We start from the raw sequence: 24,047 nt of genomic DNA, 5'->3' as shown, positions 1-24,047 counted from the left end.
ATTTAGCACCACTGGACCATATGTGAAAGACATTGTTTTTAGACATTGGTGGTAACTAATCCATTGGGTTCGGAATTAATGGTTGGAAAATCGTTGATCTATTTGCGTTTATCTGTTAAGATGAGATTTTAGTTCTTTTTAATTTTTTTTTCAATGATACCCTCCACCATTTTCGTTACATATGTTGGTGCTAGATGTGCTAAGGTTACCGGAAGCGGGTGGGTTTGGAAACTACGCATTTGTGATTGAAGAGAATTTCATCTTCGGTCTCAAAAAAAGCCACATTATTATATGAATTGATACTCTAAAACTCCCTTCTAAATGTTATAAATTTAGATCGGTTCAGGCACACAAATCGATGTTAGAAAAGTGGTAAGAAAATAAAGATTTATCTCCAACTACCGACAGTTTGTGGTGAGAATTAAAAGTAAAGAAACAATAGCAGCTTGCCAAAGAGGTGTAATGACCATAGACCTATGACTATGCTATAACCTGCCTACGTGCGTATGAGACCGACCGTCAATCCATCGGCACGACGCAGTACGTGACCCCGGCAAAAGGAAGAGGTCAACCTGACTGCAGATTGTACCGAACGGTGGCACTAGGCGTTACCGCAGCTCGCCCAACCAACAACCGAAAAAAAACAGAAACCATTATCGGGCTATCAGGCCGGTGCAACTGAACTCCCGAACGCGAACGGGACAGAGAAGGTAGTGTGGGTGCGTGTGGGTGCCAAAGGGGGAGATGAGAGGGAAGTGAAAAACAAGAAAAGAAAAAGAAAACACAATATCAAGAACATTTGCTGATACCGAGAAGGAAAAGCAGATTGCACCAATGTAGGAGTGACGGGAAAAGGGACTGCGAAACTGCAACTTTGACTCGAGCGTCATCCTGCAAAAACCGAACACAGGACGCGTGTGTGTAGTAGGCGTATCTGTTTGCAAGTGTTGCTTAGTAGCCGCAGCTGCAGAAGCAGTTGCATTAGTTTAGGTAGTGAGCAGCGCTGTGTGCAGAAAAAAAAGAGTGTTTCTTGTGCCCTTTTTTGTATTTCGACCGTTCGCTGGATCGATCGGCCATTGCTGGTGATTGTGCGGGGAGCCATCGCTGCAATCAGCATTTTGGGCTGCCTACTTTGTAGTTGGTAATCCATTTGCTGGCGCGGGGTCAACAGGGGTCAACGCCGCTAAGGGAATCGCAGAAAAACAGATACACGTACACCTGCATCGGCAGTGACGGTTGATTACGGTGTAAGGGAATACGGTTTTACGGCGATTGATCGATCCCAAAAAACCATTCCAGTCGAAGTGCATTAAAACACCGCTTGTTTCCATACCCTATCGCGTTCAAGATTATTGTGAGCTGTGATTGATACTTTTAGGCTTCAATACGCTTTACGATTTATGTATTTCGAAAGTTTCTTGCATAGTAGCGATAATAAAATAGCATAGGTCATAGTCAAAGTAACCTTTGGAACTAGTTGCTCAAATACGATGAACGATAAGAAAGCATTTGTCGCCTTACTTAGTTTACATCATAGTTTTCTGATAGTGTTAATTTTGGTTTCGTTACTAGTCCAATTTTATCTTGTTCACTTTTCTTGTGCCTATGATTCGACTACTTGGGTTTGTGTTATAGTTTGAATATTTTGTTGTTTCGTTCTTCGGCCAACATACTGTAGTTCCTTTAACCTTTCCTCCACAAAATTAACCATTCTTTGCGTTGCAGTTTCAGATCTCTGCCGAACGGTAAGAGAAGCATCCAGCAGCAAGCTGAACCCAGCGCCAGCTCTAACCTAATCGCTCCACCGGAAGTACTACGGTGCAGTCTGCCGAAAGCTCAACGAGTGAGACAAAAGTGTGACAAAGCGCGAGTTGCGAGTTCCTAAGTCTTGCGTTGAGGCAAGATTTATATAAAACCAAACAAGACAAAGAAAAGAAGAAGAAGAAGAAGAAGAAGAAGAAACAAAACTTCCATACCACGTGTTTAACATCCCGACAGCGTTAGGCAAGAAAGCTCGACCGAAACCGAGGGACAAAAAAAGGCGGTAGTGATTGAAAGAAAAGCAGGAAAACCGACGAATAAGTAAAACGGGAAAACTAATTTAGCCCCGGCGTGTGCCCCTGCGTGCGTGCAGTTTGCAGTATCGCGATCCGATCGAATCAGGTAGTGCAACGAAAGCAACAACTACTGCAGCAGCAACAGTGGTGATTCCTCCAGTATCGCTCCCGGGTGGTGTGAGGTTTCCCGGGCCTGTGCGGTGCAAGTACATCGGGAACGACCAGGAGGCGCCCACAAGAAAGCCCACGCTTGTTTGTGTAAAAAAAAGTAGAAGCGATACCATCACCATCACAAGCACGGTACGATAAGGCAAGGCAAGTGCTCTGTGCGTTTTCCGGTTGTGTGTGCGAACACCTTGTGCACCGAGCCGTGTACACTTAGCCCCTCGTAGTAGCCCTCCCTAGCGTGTGGTAGTAGTCGGCGGCGTCGTTGTCGTCGTCTTCTTCGTCGCGTGGTGCGTACGTACGTGTGCCATCAGGAGAGCGGCAGTAGTAGCAGCGCGGCATCCCTGCCCCATCCCGCCCCAACCCGGCGCATCTTACATTCTTCGTGTGGCGGATCGACGGAAAATTGGTTTTCATGATATCTGCTTGGATAAATCCTTATAATGAGAAGGTATGTAAGCGCCGTTACGGCACAATCTAGTTTGTAGCGATTTTCCTACTATCTAAATGGTACATGAGCTACTTATCTATGGTTTCAGAAGGGCTATGAAAACAATTGTGGATGTAGTGGCACACTTATCTAGAACATAATTCTAGACCATCTTTTATGGCATATTTCGTCACATCTGTTTTTTTTTTAAATAGTATTGTCACCGAAATATCGTAACAGTTATACTTTTGGGTGGCTCGGTTGCCTTGACAAAAATGGAAGTTATTTTACTTCCACGAGCTATTCTAATTCTATTTAATTGCAAAGCAGACGAAACGACTTCTTCAGTAATATGTGTCTAATATCAGTTTTGGCTCACTGGCGAACGTAGATAAATCAAATAAATTAGGTATAGAATAACTTTTCCAATTGAATGAGGCTTTATTAAGTCATAAAGTTCCAAGTATCTCTGTCTTCTAGAAAACATTGTACAGGATTTGTTCAAATTAATCTCTTCTAAAACAATGAAATGTTCTCCAATAGGATTGTTTGAGTTTGAGAAACAACAGTTTGGCCACAACAGTTTGCTATTCTACTAGTTCATCGAATTCCAATTCTAACTTTGGTTCATTCCAGGACGGATTAATATTCCTGGACGGATAGTATAACAACTCCTATCAATCCTGTTTAGCCCAAGTTGCTTATATTATTTTTATTCCTTAAGACCGACCCGTAAATATCGTTCCATTGTATTAAAAAACTAGACTATTACGTTATTTGTTGTCGTTTTCTCCTACATGCAAGAGATCTTTCATGTGCTTTTGAGATGAAGTTTTGACATTGAAAATGACAGCTGAAAACTTTCGCCCAATTCCACTCGGCAGTTCAATTTCCATCGCTGCGGAAAACTGTTATCAGTGGAAAAGAAAAGCGACCGTCCGTATTGATCCGTCCGTATTGATTGAGTGATAGCTCGGCGTTCGTGCGGTTTTTCGGCGAGTTTGCAACAGTTGCAAATTCCGTTTTCCCATCCGCAGCCAAACCGGCCGGACCCCGGGGTGACCGGCGAGGGGAAGAAAACGCTATATACACGTGCTCGTCCATCGTCGGTGCTGGCGTTTCGCGTTTTCCAGCCGCGAATGCGTGACCGCGTGCCCATACGCAACCGCCGACCGCCGTTTTCGTGTGCGCCGTGTTCCTGAGCGGAGCGAGAAACCGGGCGGGACGGGTAAGAAGCGGCCGACTGGACGGGCGGAAAACGCAACAGAGAAAACAAATACTGGTGCCTCTCCTGCACCGGCCCGGCACGGTATCACTCCATTCCGGCCGGCCATTGCTGAAATTCAGCCGGCTCAGTCAGCCATTAAAGATACACGGTATCCGCTGATAATAGCAGAAGGTGATAGCTTTCTCCACACGCCACCGGGGCCCCTTCTCCTAACCATTCCCATCTCCCCCGACATTCGGCGGACGTTACCTCTGTGTCTCCCGCGACGGCTGTGATTGTAGTTGGCGGCGCCCGGCTACGTGCAACAATTTTCAGCGAAAAAATCAGAAACACATATCCACCCACGAAGTCGGGGCCCGGTCGTGCCGGGATCTCGGGTTTCGTGCGCAGCGTGAAACCAATTTCACTGAAACACACAACGGAACGAAAAACGGATGTAAAATGAAACACACTACAAGCGAAACGCAGGTATTTCGAGGGGCATGCGTGCAAGTGTGTGCGTGTGTGTGTGCGGTGGCTACTCGATGATATTTGCCGCGTACCACCCCAAACCCCCCCACCCAGTGCGAGAGTGACGTGGCGAGTTGCGTAGTTTACGCGAAATTTTAAACAGCAAAAAAAAATGGCGACTAGTGCTTATCATTAGTGGGAGGGGCGTTATCATTCGGCCGGTTTGTGCGCCAGGTGGCACAAGTGGGTTGAGGTCAACTACCAGGGGTTTCTTTTGCTTTGCCACCCACCACCCACTGCTCATTTTCGCGTCAGCTCCACTCGTAATCTATTAGGCCGGTTAACAAGTGAACTAAGTGTGAAGAAGCGGTTGATAAGTTCTTACCTGACGACTTTTGGATCAGCACCGGTTCCAAAGTAACCGGATCTGGCGTTGTCATCGGTTCTGGTTAACTGCAACCTACTTCTGCGGCCAAGAACCTCGGGTTTGGTGAGGTACAAATATGCTCCATTGATAAAGGCAAACCGTAAAACCCGATGGAAAATCTAAACATATGTACGTAAGCGGGTACTTGACAATGGGGGTCACTCTTAAGGTACTCCGCGTGGTCGAAGCAAACACACTCCGGGCTTCGAGTGAGGTGAAAGCTAGCACTTCTGGGGAATGACGTCGATTCTTCGTCTCGATTCCAGATAAACAAACCAAAAAATGAAGAAATAACAAAATCTCCCAGCACCTTCTCGACAAACGCTTTTCAGGGGGAATGTGTATCAAACAAACACGTTGATGCCATGCCATAATGAAAGATTAAATAATAAACACCCAGTTTTACACCTTGAATGAAATTGTGGTTGGGGAAGAGAATAAATTTCACTGACGGTCGGTCGACGATGCAGAACGAGAAGACTGATGGCGCGCGTCCACTCATGTCTTGCCTTGGGACGCCGAGTTCGGTTCTATTATTACGCCCGTTTGGTAGTAGGGGCCCTATCACCCAGTGAAAGCTAGTCCGACACCGGTCCACCGGTTGATTTACAGTGCAGAATTGTGTCCTAGATATGTAGGTATGTCATCTGTGGAATTTTTGAAAGGAATCAATATTGACTTAAGTGGTGAATTCCTTAATAGTCCTAGGCCATTCTGTAGAAAGCGTTTTACATCCCCAGAATGACTGGTATTTAGACGGCATCTAGGCGATAACCTGATAAGTCATGTTCCTCCCATGCGAAGGGTTGTTCCCCGCAATCAAGCGATGATCTTCCGTACGGATCGATGCACTACCGCATGGTGGAGGAAGCGACACACCGCTCAGAGAGCTAGCGCAACGTGCCGTGACGTGGCGTGTATGTGCTGCATGTTCAATGGCTGGTGTTGGTGATGGCTCGAACTCGGTAGAGACATTTGTTCTAAAAAAAGAATCGTAAGACAAAAACATCACCCAATACCACCCTCGCCCTGATCGTACATACACCAGCATGGCGCAAGCCAAACACAAAGTCTAGGAGACAAAACGTAATATTCGATACAGGGAGGTGACTCCAGAGTTTTGGGCTAGTACTTTTCCACCTCGTACCCGTTATTGGAGAAAGAAACATTGCACTTAAGCTAAAGCTAAGCTAAGGAGAATGAATGCAATACTGTGAATGCGGTTACCAGCAATTGGCAACGGTCCTCATCTAGAGGACGAGATGATGCCGGCTTATGACGCTTGCCTTTCTCAGCTGATTAAAGTGGCTAGTGGCTTCCGGCCCCACAAAATCTTATGAATGAAGCTGCTTGGTTAGTTCAGCTAAATTTCTTGGAAATAAAACAAATCCATCCTGTTGTGAATACACGCAAACAGGACGTTTGTTTAAATTTGATATGTTTGTTTATTTTAAAAATGTTGTGTTTGTTTGAATTTGTTGTTGGCTCTTCCAACCCCTGAACCTATTGACCATTCTTCGAAAGCGCTTAAGGCGGTTTGGAAAACATACCTTCAGTGTATGTTCAGAGGTTCCAGCATATGCGTCCCTGATCCCAGAACCGTTTGCAGCAGCTCCCTTCTACGCACGTGGCAATGCCAGCCCGGGCGTGTAATAGTGCCCCAGTCTTGAATAACCCACCGTAACCTTGATCTTATTCGAGCAACCGCTTAATCGGTGGCGAATCGAAACACTTATGTGCGAGTGTGTGTGTATGTGTGTATCGGTCGGTATAGAAACGCCCCCCCCCCCCTCCCTCTATTTGGGATGGGAATAGAATGATTGTCGTTAATTAACATCAGTCCGCCTGGTAGCCATATTTGCATATGTGGTGTGTTGTATTCATCAGAACTGCCTGCTGATTGTTGTGTTTATTTATTTGTGTTTTTTTGTTTATTCTCCCCCGTTTTCTCGCTATGTTATTTCCTTCTGCCAGTGCGTTTCCAACGATGCAATTGTTATCGGTGATTTGATATGGTTTATTGGATGCTAGCAGGGATCCCATGAGGGAGGGAGTTTGAATGTGGTTAGGTTGAATGCTCCCACGCGGCCCTTTGGGTGGAGAGACCGGACCGTGTGCCTGATCGTGGTAGGCATTAATTAATTCTACCTCACCCGTCGTCGATGATAATGAATCGTCCGTTAAAGGGGGAGGCGACTTTGAATCGAGCGGGTGGGTGAAGTGATGAATTAAGCAAAAAACAACCCAACAAAAGAGAGCTACAAAAACATAGAATAAACACCGATCTTTTTTCGTTTATGTGTTAGGAGTTAGATAAACGTTAAGACATGCAGGTTTTTCATTGAAAATAAATACTTTTTTCCCATAATAATCAGAAAACTATTGAGGGCGTTGACTTCCACGCTGTTTGAGGACAGTTTTACAATCATTTTAGTTAAAATAGGGTTGTTAAATTGCAATAACTAAGAAGCATGCCTTTTTTTGTCTTAAACTATTACGTTTTGTTCACTTCACTTGCATTTGATATGTGTTTTCCGGCTGCACTCTTGTCAAATCAGCAAATTAAAACAAGCCAACTGGGCTGATCATTGGTGTCGTCGACGAACTCGCGTTTTACTTGTAAAACATAAAATGGGGAGACACAGGAAAAAAAAAACGCATCTAAAACAACCATGAACGGTGTGGGCAAAATTATGCAAGAAGGACTTCTGCACGCCGATCGGTAGGCAGTTAAGCATGCATATATGCAGCGCGGAATGTGGGTTTTCAACGCGGCGTTGCACGTTGCCCCGTTTCGCCCCCCTCGGTTTTCCTCCCCCGCTTCCCTCATTTCGTGCCGACGCTCCATTCTACGGCTGTACCGTCATGAAAACGCGCACGCCGCGTATGTGTGCGTGTGTGTGTATGCATGGTCAAGGAAAGTGAAATCATCGTCGGTTCCAAAATGACGAAAATGTGCCCGGAATCGATAAAAATGGCACCGAGTGCAGTGCGTGTTGCGCGCGCAGCCCGGCGCGTACGGCGTTTTTTTTCCTCCAGTTTTATTCAAATGTACAATTGAGTGACGTCGGTGGCCGAGGGAGGGGTGAGGTTGAGGCTGCACTGTTAAGCTTGCGTCAGCTCCGCACGCCAAAGAAGGCCGCCTGGCGCTGGAGAACGAATGCCAATGCTGCATACGGGGCTGCTCATTAGTCGTTAATTAAAGTGTCGAAGGTGTAGCAGCGAACGCGTACACACACACACACGGACCCTACGGCCACGATGCCATACCATTTATGATTGGCAACATCGGCCAATCGATGTTCGATGCTTTCTCCCCCGCACACCAGTGAAAGTGGTGCAGGTGCGTTCGTTATGCACCGACGCCTCTGTTGCGAGTGAACATGAATGGTAAGAATGTTTAAACCAAACACACACGGCTGGTATTGTGTAATCTCTCTTTTTAAATATTTAGATACGGATGTTAATTTATTTGTAAACGCAAAATGTTACACCATTTCAAACCCGGCTATAGATAAAATAGAAAAATAGGAACATGGCAGTTTATCAAGGGAGCTTAAAGTGTTTTATTTAGCACCAATTAGACAAGATACGGCAAACATTAGGGCTACGAAACAAAGTACGAAGTGCGAATGTGATGGATTCAATTGATTATTTTTTTAAAGAATATTTATCCTTTCTCATTTGTTGGCAAATTATATTAGTTTTGAAGTTGTAATTAAATGACATGATTAAATAATATGAAGTAACAAAATAAAACAAGTCAACAAGTTAAAAAATCAAAGAATTTTACTTCATCACAGATTGATTTTTATTTTGCTTAAAATCTCCAGTTCATATGTCGTTTATCTTCTTAGAATTTCTGTTTTGAATTCATTCCACACACACATGGTTTTACTTCATGTGTATAGTTGATGGTATTATTTTTACTTATTTATTTTTACGTTAGCGACTTCTGCAAAACTTATATTGAAGTTCATTTCTCTATAATTTTTCTGTTATAAAATTTATTTAGCTAACATTTTACGAAAAACAGTTAAAAAGCAGGCATCCCAAAGTATGCATTTTTGTCATTACTTTAGCGAACTATGACATAAGTCCTCTGCTATATTAATGTAAAGGGCTGGTGTTGATTGCTGTTGTCGTCTACGAAATGAGTGACGTGGCGGTCAACGTGTTTATCAGCTGTTCCTTCAGGGAACCAGGATTGAAAAGAATAAACAAATCGACCCAAATTAACGGACGTCTGGTTAAACTCCATGTTTAGGATGAAACTGACAGTCAAAACAGCATTGGGCATGCAATCTGTAGACAAGGAGTGCGGTTTCATGCCAGTAAATGTTTGGATTAAGTTCTAGAACACCACTTTTCCTGATTAATAACCTATTTGTGGGCAATTAATTGTTGAAAAAAGTGCACGAGCGAACATGTTTTTGCCAGAACAAACACCCCAAAAAAAGAGGCAGCAGGCACGTTCGCGAGGTCAGCGAGCAGTGATTAGACACTCCTCTAAGATGGCCCCGTATGGAGCGGTCGCTATCAGCAGCGTCGAGACGGAGCAGCGGCTTATCAGCCAGAGCCGACTTCTACCGCTCGGAGCACCTGACCGCAGCATTACCATAACCGAAAACAAGCGAAACGGTTCGATAACCGCGGGGCATCATCCGCCTCCGATAGTGGAGCGATAGTCCGCCTTTCGATGGTTTTCGTACGCTCCGGCTTATCAGTGGCAAAAACAACAAACCAAATCCCGCGACAAGCCAACGGCACGGGAGGAAGCAGCTGGGGGGGGGGGGGAAGAAAACAGAAAACAACTCGCGATGTTTCGCGGTTTCTGACCACCCTCGGCGGCCAGCCACCTTTCCGTGCGGCGTCCCCCCTTGCTTCACGTGCCGTGAGACGTCTGAAGACGTCGGCTTTTTTTCTCTCCTCCGTCTTCTCCAGCTGCTTTGTGTTGGAGCTGCTCGTACGCGTGTAATCCGTGCGATGGTGGGTGCTGATAAGCGATAAGAGGTGTCGGTGGACCACTCGGCGGTTTTACCTCTTTCTGCTGACGTTATCACATCGGACCCCTCTCGGTGGTCAGTCGGAGTACGAGCTGCATCGTGCACCAACTTTCATGGGGAAGCCGCGGATCACCGATCACACACAAAGACGCCGACCCGGGCCCACGTAGGACTTCATTTTCCCGATGAATGAATTTTATTTACCTCGCAGGGTGCTGGGTATTTTCCATCGAATTCCGGTGGCAGCGTGCGCCAATCGGGTCGCTCGTATCGTACACTCCATCTCCAAGGGCCAGGGCTCCGAGCGTCTTAACGGGCTTTATTGATAAGCACTCGAGGGCTCCCGGGATTGTGGGGCACAAAAACGGGTGATAATGAAATCCAGCCCACCTGCGGTCGAAGCAGATAGCAGCGAGCCCCGAAGGGATATTGACCTTAACTCGCCACTAGTTGGGCGGTTGGCGGCTCACGTTTGCAGGTGCACTGGTGACGAAAGGTGGGAGGGAGGGGTACAAGATTATCACTGCAAAACACTTGTTGCAAATTTATCTTCCACCGATAAGGATCGAAAGCACTTCCAACCAATTGGGTACTACGTTTAAGATGGGCTCATTTTTCCATTTGTTAGGAGTCACAACAAACACATCAACAAATGTAATACTTCTTCGTATACGTCTTAAAACCTCGTAAAAATCTACAGAACCACCATTTCCGCAGTACGAGTCGGCAGCTTTTCAATTGCTTTTGGTATTCGAGGGTCCAACTTCTTTTATATTCAATTTTTTCATTTTAGATATTTTTTAACTTGTTTACTACTAATTGTTACTTCAATTTATATGATCAAGGAGATCGCGGAACACAGTTTCTACTCTAAGTATTTAGTTCTATTACAATTTACTAATGCAAAACATGTTCTATTGATTTTGAGTAGATTAATTTCATTGTTTAATCAAATAATCTTGAGTGTTTTTCAATTGATAAACTCCTTCAATCGAACAACTGTGTGGAGCCAATGAAGGAAACAAATGATAGTTTTAAAATAGCTGGCTTTTATTTCTATCTTAGCTATCTTAAATGATAATCGAAGTAAGATCTACTGATTTAAAGTAGATTATTTTGATACTTCAATTATTTAAACTCGAGTGTTTTTTCAATTGGAAACTCCTCATTTTTTCCACTTGTGTTAACCCTTTCGGGGCGTACAATTGAATAATCTTAAGGAACCGTGCCTGCCTACGATTTTCTGGTATAACCGTCGCCCAAGTTGGCGCTTGGGTTTCCTTTTAAATTAGGCTAGAGTCTAGACCGACCAACTTTGTAAGCCTCGAGCCATAATCATAGCAAAACGAAAGCTTCAACCGTCCGTTAGATGACAATGTAAGAATTCTCACCCTATGTTCGTTCCCGAGCGAAGATTTATTTGCTCTAGACTTCCGAATTGAATGGCCATAAAAGGACAAACCTGGCAAGCGCCAGTTCCGAGTCCGCCATGCCGAGTGTTTCGGCATCGATTACCGGGACACGGACGCCACCGACGCCGCTTTCCGGCACCAAAAAAGCGGGGGTGGGGGGGGGGGGGAGGATGCAAAAAATCCGGCCGGTGTTTGTTTACATTTTTTGGCTACATTTAGCCCGTTCGTGGCCGAAAATAAACCCCCCCCCGGTGGGTATGGCGTAACCGGCGGGTTGAAATGCCGGTGCAACGCAACGCGGTAATGAGGGGGGCGCGATTGTAGACGGTGGCATTACGGGATGGCCATTCGCAACAAAGAGCGTCTTTGGCCGTTGTTACGCTCAGCCAAGTGTCGGGGGGAAAAAAACGAATGCAAATGGTGGCAACCAGTGTGGGAGAAATGAGTTTTTTGTCTATTCTGACCATGGCTGAACTAGTCCCGGGATGTGTTTCTCCTTAAGGACATTTTTAAGGCGCTCTGGGGAGTTGCATTTCGTCAAGGAAAGTTTAATGGCATTTCCTTGGAACAAGCCGGATTGTCTTGTGCCAGGACTCTACGCAATTGAGGATTATTTTTCATCATTTGCACCGGCACTTCCGCTGGCACCCACACACCCACCGTCCCAAGGATGCACCCGTTAGGCGATGGTCTGCTCCGAACGCGTAGGTGCAGTCGCGATGCAGGCATTTGTCGCCGGGTTTGTGTTATTGACGTGCCGCTGCCAAGTAGGAAAGGAATTCTGACGAAATATCCCAGCAGTCCCTTGGCTCGGATGCGAATGCATCGCGTTGAATCACCTTGCGCAAAGAGCCGGCTGAACCGTCTACGTACGTCTACCAGATCGATACGATCTCATCCGGGCCCGAGACGCGATGCCGTGCCTGCACTTGAGTTACGGGTGCGATTTCGGCTTCGCCAAGGATGGCGGTAGGAGCAAAACAAACCACCGACGAAAAATCGCAAGCGGGGTGGAAAGGATCACGATGCCGGTGAATGTTTTCCCGGCGCGTACCTTTAGTTCGCTTCCAAGCTTCGCTACTGTTGGCAGTTTAAAACAAAAACCCCAAACCAAAACCCAAGCGACAGGGTGGGATGCGGACAACGAAGGCACAACAGAGGAGGGGCAACATCGGTACAGAAGTGTGTATATATAAATATGCGCGTCGCTATTTTTAAGCATCAAACGGTGCACGACAACCCGGCGACGACGGCGGCGGTTGCCTTCGCTGTCAATGGGCGATGCATAGTTTGCTTGCTTTATTTTTCGTATTTTGCTAAGCCACCGCGCAAGAGGAGGGGGATGGGGAGCGGCACCGTTGGCACGATGGTCGGGACGACGGGACGCCTGGCAACAGCGGTTTGATAACACCGGCCCCTACCAACCAACTGTTGAATCGCGAGCAGGAAAATCGTTTTCGAACCGTTCGCTGCTTTTGAACAGTGTCGATCGTCAAAAGCCTCACGCGACTCGTAGCGAGCAGATTTGACATAATTCTTCGGATGACGACCATCCGATGCATCACCCCGACGGTGCATCAGTCCTATGACCTTCGACAAGCACGATCAAGGTACGATAGGTGTGATTAGCTGAAAGGGCGACCAGTCGAGTGAATTCCTTAAAACTTCGACAAAAGGTTTAGGTTATACACGCTAAGATATTTCTGATTAGAGTGTTAGTATTTCATTGATGTACTTATAAATTAACGAACTTTTATGTTTCATTGCGATTCTTATTTCATAACCATTTACATAATGCATTCTTGCGCTTTTATTATGCACATCACATTTTGATTTAAAATTCTTATGTTTACATTTTTGTTGATTTGATTTCTTTGGCTTCAAATTGTTTTTCAACATTTTTTTTATACCTCGTTAATGTTATAACAAACTTATGCTTATGAAAAACTAAATTCCAATCGATACAAATTTATAAAACAAATGAGATTTAATAGTTTCAGCTGAATTATGGATGTGCTCATTGATTGATGGTACAGCGTCGAAAACAATGAAGCTTTGCTACGCCCTCATTTGTTCTTTGTTTTTAGTTCTTCTGCATGTGTTTTAGGAATTTGATTCATTCATTATTCTATGCAGAAAGCAGTTTTGAATTCTCTTAAATTATCCAGTTGTTTTCAACTTATATAATTTATATTGCGGATTTAATGTCAAATTTAAATTTTATAGCTTTTCCGGTCCTTTTAGAATCGCGTTTTGTCCTTTTTTATAAAAGTTAAGAGAACTGAAATAGTTTTAAAGGGCTTTTTAAAAGTCGTTGAAAGTTAATAAGTTATTACGTGTGGTATCACCTTTAGCTAATGCAGGTGTAGGTTAACCACCTTTGCAGCTGCATGTCCGGTCGATGGAAAACCGATACCGAAAGCGGCGACAAGATGATGTTCCAATTTTCCTGATTGCTACTGGCGACTGGCCGGGAAACCGTTTCGCGTGCCACCACAAGGGTGCAAGATGATCATCCGGCCCTGCCGGCCATCGTCAAAACGTGGTTTAAAACGCCCTCTACCTCACCCCCGTTGCCGGCGTCGAGGGCCGGTCGTTCCGTTTGCCCGCAGGTCTGGTCGATTCGCCCGCGCTCCATATGTGACACCAGACATTTATAATTAAATTGGCGCCCGGCACAACAGCTACGGGGCCCGCTGCCCACCCCCCTCCGACCACGGACGCTGCTAAACGTGGCTGAAACGCGCGTGACGGATGTAAAAGGTTTTTCCGACCCCGAAACGCCGACGGCTCCAGGCTGGGCGAATGGGAAAGAGATATGGAAATTGAACCAGCTTGAAGGAAGAGAGTGGGGAGAGTGGGGGGGAGAGGGAGGGGGGGAATGTTGCGATCAATAGTGTACCAGCGTGTCACGAATGGGCCCGTTCGGGCCCTTCCATATGGATTGAGGCACCGGCTTGGCACCGATTTCTCTGGCAGCTTGCGTTTGATTTGACAACTCGAGCGAGAAGGGAACGGTTTGCTTGTGATTGCTCAATTGTGCGTGGGTTTGCAGCAGCATTTATGATGTATTATCCTTCTTTTCTTTTCTACTTAATTGACAGAGGTTGCGTTAACCTTCATCGGCTTCGATAAAAACCAATTAGCTGTTTGAAGTTATAACATTCTCTTCGGCAGCTGGATTTATCGATCGGAAGAAATGACCTGAATGAAGGCGCTAACGCTCTTCGCTGTCATTTCTGCAAGCCTTTCAACTTTGAAACCTTTCCCACCAGTAACATACAAAAAAAAAGAACACAAAAAAGACCAAATACATACGGCGCCAAGCCCGAGACAGCGCTTTACATCGTTTGCACTTGTTGCTTCGGTATCGCAACCACGGCGGCTCCATCCTGCCCAGACCAATCGTGTGTAGTGGGCCAGGAGATTTGGGTCAATAATGTTATCCCAACCGCCGAGCTGCCCCAGGATTGCATGCGCGAAAGTCATTAGAAAGCTTCGTTACGGAATTTCCATCGTGCTTTGTTGCAATGTTTTCCAACCCGGAAAATTTCGCCCATCGCAAAAGTGTTTGGTGCTTCAAGTTTTAGGCGTATATACAAAAGGGAGCGTTGTTGATTATAGCAAAGGAATCGTCCTGTAATGTAGAACCAATAGTGGGTAACATTTTCAACACGTCGAATGCTCTCTCATCCATTTTCCGGATGACAAGCAGTCCATTACACTAATGTAGTAGTAGTGATACGCTATAGAAATGTCTTAAAGTTATTCTTTGAAAAGTATTTCAGTTTTTGCTGAGTTTACGAAAATCAATGGTTGAATTTGGTTTATAACTAGTTTTTATGAAAATTGCTAAATGTACTAAACATTTGTACTAAAACAGCCTGACATTCGTCGCATTAACACACGACAATACTGACGGTTTTCGAAGTTCATGCGAAGACTAAGCTTCCCATAGAATTTGTTTTTAATGTTACCATAGCGTTTGTGTTGGCTTTTCATTTATTTATAGGGCAAACATATTTTAGAACTATTGACAGCTGGCTATAAAAAATGATAGCCATGACAGTTAACGTGTTATGGAGTTATTGTTAAGCAAATTAAAAGTTGTTAGAAATTGAACTCTAGATAATTGGAATCATTGTACAAATTTTCCTTTTTCGACCAAAGTTCCTCAAATAGTGTTTAACTTTCTCCTGCACTATGGCCATTTTCTTACTTTGTTACCTTACTTGACCTTTTCGCCTCGGATTTAGGGTATTTCACAACAAATGCACCAACGGCGAAGCTCTCCTCGAGATCGCTTCGGCGGTTCTCGCGTTTGTTCGGGACGAGCTCCACTCTCACGAAACCACTCATTGCTCGCATTTTCCGCCGCCACAGCATCGAGTGAGCGACACTCGAGGACGTCGGGAAATTTCTGTCCGCAAACGCAGCGACTCACAGTGATGATTTCGAGAAATGGGAAGCGTGCTCTTCGAGCTCACGAGCGTTTCGTTTTCCGTTTTGCTCCGAACGGTTTCTTTTGGACGATTCTGAACCCGACATTGAGAACGGCTGTGTGTGGGCGGCTGAGAAAATGGTGCACTCCGAGGAAAAACCGGATCGCAGGCGGCGGCGGCGAATGCGACCTCCAGCAAAAAGGAAAAGTGAAAACTTGTGCGCTGGGGGTTACTAATTTTCCTGGCGCTACCATATGGTACCGCGCGGTTCTGGTGTCGCTTCCGTATGGGTGCTTTGCCACTTCCGGTGAACGTTGGATGGCTCTATGTTGACAGTGAATGATGATGGGTGGCGTTGTGAATTAGAAAGCATAATATAAAACCAAAAAAATGTACATGAGCGAATTGTAAGTAACATTTCTTTTTTTTCTCCCATTTCTTTCCAGGTAAGCAAACGGTTTCTCATCTGTTAGGGATCTATAATCGGCTTGGCGATATGGGATGTAACACAAGAATTGGTAACTCGTATACAAAATTACCCTAAATTTAATGCTTCTCGAGCTGAACGCTAAGCTGCTCGTTTCCTCAACATAAATCTCTGACAAACTGTCCACGACGTTGCATCGTCAAATGGCCGTTCACAAAGGGAAGGGAGACGTGAGCCGAAAGAAACGAACATCGTACACAGATGTGTTTACCTTTTCTCAAACGGGTTCAAACGGAATGTGGTTTCGATTGAAGGATTATTTGATGGTAACGTGACTGCGCCACAATGGTGGGAGAAAGGAGGGTAGGACGGGGGGGAGAGGTTCGAGTGCCCACAACGCTTCACATCGAAGGCCGCTTGACTACTTTCACTTTTGCACCTGACGAAATCACGAAAACCACTCCGCCACCGACTCCTCCAGTTTCAGACACGGAGTTCGCTTTTCTGAGACGTTTTTCTTCGGGAGCTTGAAAGAAAGAGGTGAAGAAAACAAGAAACAAAAAGGGTAAGCGAGAGAGGAAGAGCGAGAGGGCGGAATGTTGATTGCGTTGTTGCAGCAGCTGCAGCATCGGCGGCGGCGGCGGCTATGGGGACATAACACGATCGTATTGCGCAATAACGCATCGGTCGGCGGCGGAACGGTGTTACTGTGGTGCCCCACTTGCGGTTGTTTTCTTCACTTGACCTTGACATTTCCGGTTTTCCGACGCTGGAAAAGGCTTGAGGGGGGAAGGGGAGGGTTCACGCCCACCGCACGACGCACACAGGTTTGCCCGTGCGAAAGAGGTTGTTGGCTTCCCTGTGCTCGCGTTTCATCCGACTTCTGATCGTGATGGGCGATGATGGATGTTTTCGGTCCAGAACCCCAACCCCGGCCGGATGTTAGCGAAGGCGCACAAGACTACAAGAGCGACAACCCACCATAACCACCACCATCACCACCACCAGCCCATCCCTTCAGCATGTTCGCAAACTCAGACAAAACCAACAAACCTACAGTCGATCTCGAAGCTCTGTCCCAAATCGTGAGATATGAAGTGTTGGGTTCGGGCAAACCATAGTTCACCGTGGGGCTGGGGAAGGGCCGGGTGGGTGAAGGTGTTTGTTTGCGAAAACAAGATACAAGTACCCACTCGAGAGATAAAATAAAAAAGATATACAGTTTCGGCGGTATTGCTGGACATTTGCTGGACAGAAAAATTCATCGAGACGCAGTATGTGGAGTAAACAATACCATGGTTTTCTTTAAACAGTATGAAGCTCAAAACGACGGTAAATTCATTTGCCAGCAAAAAAATAGAACAGTGAATTCTTTAACAAACAACGGAGATTCTAAATATTGAAAATACATTCAGAATAAAGAGAAGTAATATAGAAATAGAAGCCCATTATTACTTTTAGTCATTCTCCTGTATCATAGAAGTAATTAAAACACACTATTTGCAACCACAAAACGAGGATACGAGATAGGTTAGAACTTGAAAAAAGAGTCTAATAAGAAAAAACCGTAGGTGGATCTATGTTTAAACAAAACTACTTAAAGAGAAGTCAAAAGAAAAAAACAATATTAATACTTGGTGTTTGAAGTAAGAAAAACATTGAAACTAGCACTAGACGTGTAAAAACTGAATGAACGGAGCTGTTGTTTTTCTATGCTTTTCAATTCGTTTAGTCTGCAACATTTTCGTACGCAGAAAAATGCAGCATTAGTGAAGCGAACATAAGGTTTTTTCCTGATAAATGTTATTTTTATTTCACGCCGTGGAAAACGTGCTGGTTGTACACTAGTCTAATCACGCGGAACCGTTTTAAGCTTTGATTATCAAATGCTTTGTTGTATAAAAACTCGCGATACTAATTTGTTTTACAAACCATAATTAAATTCAAGATTAGAATTCTAATTAGAACCTAATAGGAAGTAGATTTATGTTAAATTCACCGGGGTTTAGTATGGCTGATAAGAGGTGTTCGAATGTGTCGAATAACATCAGACCATTCGGAGCGCGGAATCGGATAAAATCATGTAGGGTAAAGCTAGGGTTGATGTATAGCTTTCTCATTTTCTCGTCGCCATATCGCCGCCGAGAGTGGGCTGTTAAGCATATAAGACAAATAAAGCGTTCACCATGGCTTGAAACAAGTGTCACCATACACCGAAGGTAAACAGGACTCACCTGAGCAAATAAGCTCCGGTGGTGGTGTGCCTGCCCTGGAGGTACGACACCGAGGTGGGGGGCACACACCCACAGCTATAATAGTGACAGGATTTTGGATTGCTTTCCTGGCCAATGTCATCGATTTGGTTGACGTCCCTTATGTAGGGCAAATAACACAAGCGAACCGGTATCATCTCGTGCACGGAATTCCGTCAGTGTTGGTGTATTGATGAGTTTATAACGAAATGGTAGTAAAATGCTGCTGGCCCTTGTCGCAAACGGGGACATTTCCGCATTTCCCGCAGCATATTTGCTCTCCGGCAGCCCCACGTCCTAAGCCATCCCACCTACTCGGTCCGGTCCTTCGGTCCTTTATCATCGGTTGACCTTTCCGTAACCTTGGTTTCCGAGCGCTCGCTTGGAAGGACTTATAATTGAGCGCGTAACGAAGATTCCACCAGTGTCAGGCTTGCCTGTCCGATGCCTTTCAAACTCGTTGTCGGTCGGTTAAGGGAAGGACACACCGACTTCCCTCCAACCCCCGTGGAGGCAAGGATATTCGAAATGTCATCCGATTTGAACGGTGCTATAAAACTGATTGAACAACACACCGCCCTGCACCATCACCACCATCATAAATCAACCATACACAAATAGCTTCATTAGGGACGCGAGCTTCGAGGGCGGGTTTTTCACTGCCACACCACGAAACCTTCCGGCGAACCACGGGAAAAACCTGCCCTTTGCCGTGTGTGTCCGCTCGTTCGACCGACCGGTCTATTCGGTGGACGTGCACTTAAATGATTGTTTGCCCAACAGTAGGTTGGTACGATGCACGGAAATGTCGTCCTGGAGGGGGAGGGCGTAAATCTAATATTTTTCAAGAGACGAGTCGTGGGTGATTGATACGCCAATGGCATGATCGGTGACTTTGTTATCCCTTCCCCATTAGAAGAGGCGACGATTTCTGAGAACCGAACAATAACGACACGTGCGGAGAAAGTGCCCTTCGTAATTGGTGGTGTCGCATTGCAACATAGGAACATATTTTCCTCGAAACCTTTTTGTTCTGATGGAAAGCGATACCTGCTTAATATTGATCCCAAGACAGTGTCCGTCGGAGAGCAGCCCAGTCTTACGAATGGCGTCGTTCGATGTTCGGGATGGCCTAAAAAAACAGAAGGTGGGGCTGGAAATGTAGCAAGAAGGCGAACAACCGTTCTATTCATTAATTACCGCACCTTTTGCCCAGATAATGGCGCCCGATAACCGTCGTGTGCGCAGTTAGGGAAGAAAGTGAAAACAACGTGTCGCACATTAACCCTCACCGGTGCAGGGTACGGTTTGGAATTCACTCGTGAATAATTTAATTTAAATTTCGATAATTTATAGCACCATTTAACGCTTACAAACCTAAAACAATTCATTTTAATGAGGTTTCATTTCGTGACAAACTTTTTTTTGTTTGCTGTTTGTCAAATATATTTGTAAAAATATGTGAAGTCAAAAATGAGTCCCATTTTGAACGATTGCAACTCAACTCTAATTGTCAAAGGCCTTCCGAACTCTAAACATTTCACGTTGTCGTGGTAATTTGAGTTCAACAAATAATTAGCGGACAGTGACAATTGCTTTTGTTTGAAACGAGCTGAATATTATATATTTAAAAACTTATGAAAAATATCGTCCCTTTTGGAAAAAATGCTAAACTGTATTTTTCAACACAAAGTACAACGCAAAGCACGATTGACACCTAAGCCTAAATGGGTTTGCTAAGATTAAATCAAGATCAGTAAAATGCGTGGGAACATTTATGACAGTTAATTTGAACTTCGTTGCGATTTGAAAAGTTTGTGTAAAATAGAATATCAAGTATATTTTACTGACTGAACAAACAATTAAAGCGTTTGGTACATCTCCTGAAAGAAGGTTGCACCTGCGGAAGACCATCACACTTGATTTCCGACATACCATCGCGACCACCAAACTTCAAATTGCACCGAGGAGCACTTTCGACTACTCTGAATATTATTTTACGACACTATCCGTTAAGCCATGAGTCACAACTACACTACACTGTGATCCAGAATTTCCGGTAGTCTATATCGTATGAGATATTGTTGCGACAATAAGCCACATAATGCAAGAAATTTTCTAAACTCTTTTCAAACTAACTGTCAAAATAAAATAGCGAAGCAGAAAGTAGCTTTATAGCGACCTCTTTTTTACCGATCCTGGGTTAAATATTGTTGACTGGAAGTACTATAAGGGTTAATGTGCGTGCGAGCGGTACCGTACACGTAATATTTATTCAATTGATTTTGTACTATTGCATCAACATTTCGTTTTTCATCGTTACAATAATCACCATTGTGCGTATATTCTTAAGCAGTAAACAATATTTCTTAAAAAAAACATTCAAAAGATAAAATTGTTGCGCAGCGTTTTATCGTCAAACCGTCCAAACTGGAGCGGGTACATTTCGGTTTTCTTCTCGCGCCCCGTCACCGACCGACGGACAAGCCGATTGACATCGAATGCTGGGGCAATTATTACGCGGGCGCCATCGAACAAGAATTATCAATCAGCAGCGAACGCCTTCTGCTTCGAGTCAACCGCTTTTATCAATTAACTGCCAATAATTGGGAGTCATAGGGAGCGGGGGAACTTGCGTTGGGAGCGCAGGGGGTAGGGCAGCCCGTCGGGACGAGCGTGGCTGGGATGAGGAGATGGCGGCTGTGGCGCTTCCGGTCTCGTTTCGCTACCATCGAACTCGGTGTCGATTGTGCAATAGGATGCCGATGGCTCAAGGGGGAGACGGGAGGAAAGCGGCAGGTAGCAACGGCCGAGTGGAGAGCGAGGGCGTTGCATATCAGCATGCCATCAATAATGGGCGACGGTCGGTTGAGATCGTTGGCCATTGGGATGGTTTCTTTTCCATACTGATTGGGACGCGCAACGTCTTCTTCTCCCACGCGCGTGTGCGAAAAAGCTTGGGCTTGAAATGTCGCGTCGTTCGGCGAAGATACGATCTTGCGAGAGGAGGGGGAAATCAGCCAAAGACAGCACCGAAACGAAATGAAATGGCGTCATGCAGAAAATGCACCTACTTGAATTGTTTGCTAAACGAAAGGCAAATTTGCCATTTGGTCATTTTACCATCATTTTGTTATATTTAATGATTCATCAGACATGAATATTAAATTAATTTAAATTAAATCCTCTAGTCACCGATTATTAAATAAAGATAAATTTTCCCAGTTACAAAGAATCTCTTGATTTCGATTCATTCATTTTCATACAATAATCCAAACTGTTCCATTTTTTCTTTTGAACTGATTCACTCAGCAGGCCGAATTGATAAAAGTGTCATACAGGGTAGGGTTATGTAATAACAATTACCAAGTACGCATGTAAATTGACAAAGTTTTGCCCTTTTGGGAATAATACCACTCAATTTGTAAAATAAAACAAATGTAGGTTGATTAAATTACAATTATTTTCGTAAAATCTTGAAGCAGGGTGTTGTATCTTCAAAATTATACAAAATAATTGACAGTTTGATAAGAAGTGCCGAAAAAGATGACAGATGGGTTGTTATCTTATGACAAACGCAAACACTAATAAATCCCTAAAATCTTTAATGTTGATGAAAGTGAAAGATTTGTTTACATTCTTTTTATGTTATCAACACGCCTATTTGCATATTCTTTATTCGTCGACATCATATAGCGACTAAAAATTTATTTTCATTAAACAGTTATTGGAACAGTTTATCGAACAACGATTTACTACTCGATTTACTACTTGTGCTTTATACTATTTTCAATACAAATTTATTTAAATGAAACATTCTTTTACTTGTATCAAAACAACCAACTTAAATATAAGCATATAGCGTCCTAGTTAATCTTTTAAAGTTGGGTTTTCTGATGCAATCCTTGAGCTTTGAGGCATTGATGTCAATTCTTTGGTACCAAGCCGACTCCGTTGGTGAGCTTCGCATGCTCACAAACTTTTCGTGTCACCGGTAGAAACACACGTTGTCACACTTTGCACGGGCTTCCGCCAGCTACCGTGGAAACCTTTCCATCTCCGCTGATGGCTGATTCATTCCGCAAAGTTGGGCCGAACAATGGTGTAATGTTTTCTCAGCGAGCCAGAGTTGCTGGTACGGGCTCCACAGCCCAACCCATTCATCCCTCCCCCTCCCCTCCAAAGGGCAGAGCTTCCCAAGGCAAGGAAGGAACAATTCCGCCATAAATATCCCGCCCTAGCCCAAGCCCAAGCCCGTCGCTGCAGATGGCCGCCGTCTTCAAGGTGAGCTTTGACGTCGGTAGGGAAGCGGCGGTCCCTTTCGAACGCTGGGACGGATCGCTCGGAGTCATCGGAGCGTTCGGAGATCCGGCAACCCTTTCGGTGCCCGTGGTGGCTTTTTTCACCCCATCTTTGAACCTCACCCGGTGCACGAACGCCGCGAGAGCGTGCTGGTGCTGTGGTGTACGCGACACGATCACGATCGGAAGACGCCAAGGTTAGCCACTTCTGCTAAATCGCTCTAGCGGAAAGGAATGTCTGCCGATCACTTTTTCGTGCCGTACGGTGGCGTACTGTGTTCGCTTGCTTGCTTGCTTGCTTGCTTGGTGCATCCCCTACTCCCCCCCCCCCCCCCCCCCATGCCTTGCAGAACGCCCTGCACCGACCGAACGGAAAGTGTCCCACGACGACTAAGCTTCGAAACGTCAAAGCCGCGGGCCACTTTCTGGCATTTATCGTTCTTTGAGCTGAGCTGCCTTTTTTTTTTCTTTTGCTAATCACAAACCACCGAATGGTGGTCGAACCGGAAAGGTTAGGGCGCCCGCCAAAGGGAAGAGGGGCGATGTGTTTGTGACGAAGGTGCTGGATTATTACTGAACACGAACACATTTACCGTGCACGGTTTCTTTTCCAAACACGTGAGTGACGCTTTGCTTGCGTCGATGTTGCGTGCGGCTCTACAGATTCTTTGGCCGGAAATTTTTATGAATGCACACTCACACACACTCACACACATGCACACCTTCCGAACGTTCGGCGAACCTGTTTTCCACCCGTGTTTTGCCGCGTGCCACTGCGCTTCTGGAGGGATTAGAATACGAACCACCTGGCGTCTCCATCAGCCAAACACACACACACCCACACATAAACACTAACAGTACGAATGCATTGCACGCAACGTGTCATTTATGTGACACACTTTTAAATAAAAAAATAAATAAAAAAATGGTGTAGAAACATTGAAAGTTTATTATTTCAACTCGAACGTGTGCTCCAGAGTTATGTTACGGTTCGGTATTTCATTACAAAACCAGAACGAATCGCTTTACAGTAACCCCGGCTGTGGTTGGAGGGAAGAGGGGGAGGGGGGAGGGGATGAACGCATGTCTTGGTTTGTTTCATTGATTGACAAACTTTTTAGCGGACACCTTTGCCCTTTACCGCACGCAACCTGATTCGATTCGTGTGGTATTTCTTTTTTTTTTATTTAATTTTCCGCCTCAAACCGAACGTGGAACGTGCTACCCCCAGCATGTTTCGGTTTTGATTGTCAGCTCTCTGGTGTTGTAAATCTCCCCCCTCCCCCCCCTCGCCCGAAGCACCCATCAGTAACGCATTGAGTCGGTCCAGTTGTTTTATTTATATTATGGATCCGTTGCACAAACGCCGTACAGCGATTTCTAAAAGGTACGGAGTTGGTAAATAATTTCTGCCGCTGGTTGAATGGAATGGGTGGGGGAATTTAGCAAA

General features: G+C 45.0%; 1 protein-coding gene across 4 annotated transcripts in view; it reads left to right on the top strand.

The window, feature by feature from the left end:
• Positions 1–24,047, top strand: part of LOC131265895 (terminal nucleotidyltransferase 5C) — a 57,142-nt gene that overhangs the window by 938 nt on the left and 32,157 nt on the right. For 3 of the 4 annotated variants that reach the window (XM_058268236.1, XM_058268238.1, XM_058268235.1), the window contains exon 2: positions 1,726–2,673. In XM_058268236.1, the coding sequence (XP_058124219.1) occupies positions 2,638–2,673 (36 nt within the window). In that variant the 5' untranslated portion in view covers positions 1,726–2,637. Of the gene's footprint in view, positions 1–1,230; positions 1,355–1,725; positions 2,674–24,047 lie in introns of those variants that run through there. The other variant, XM_058268237.1, reaches the window with a different exon arrangement.

The sequence above is a fragment of the Anopheles coustani genome, chromosome 2 (assembly GCF_943734705.1).
Source record: "Anopheles coustani chromosome 2, idAnoCousDA_361_x.2, whole genome shotgun sequence".
NCBI classification, from domain to species: Eukaryota; Metazoa; Arthropoda; class Insecta; order Diptera; family Culicidae; genus Anopheles; species Anopheles coustani.
This window is presented reverse-complemented; position numbering and strand designations above follow the sequence as displayed.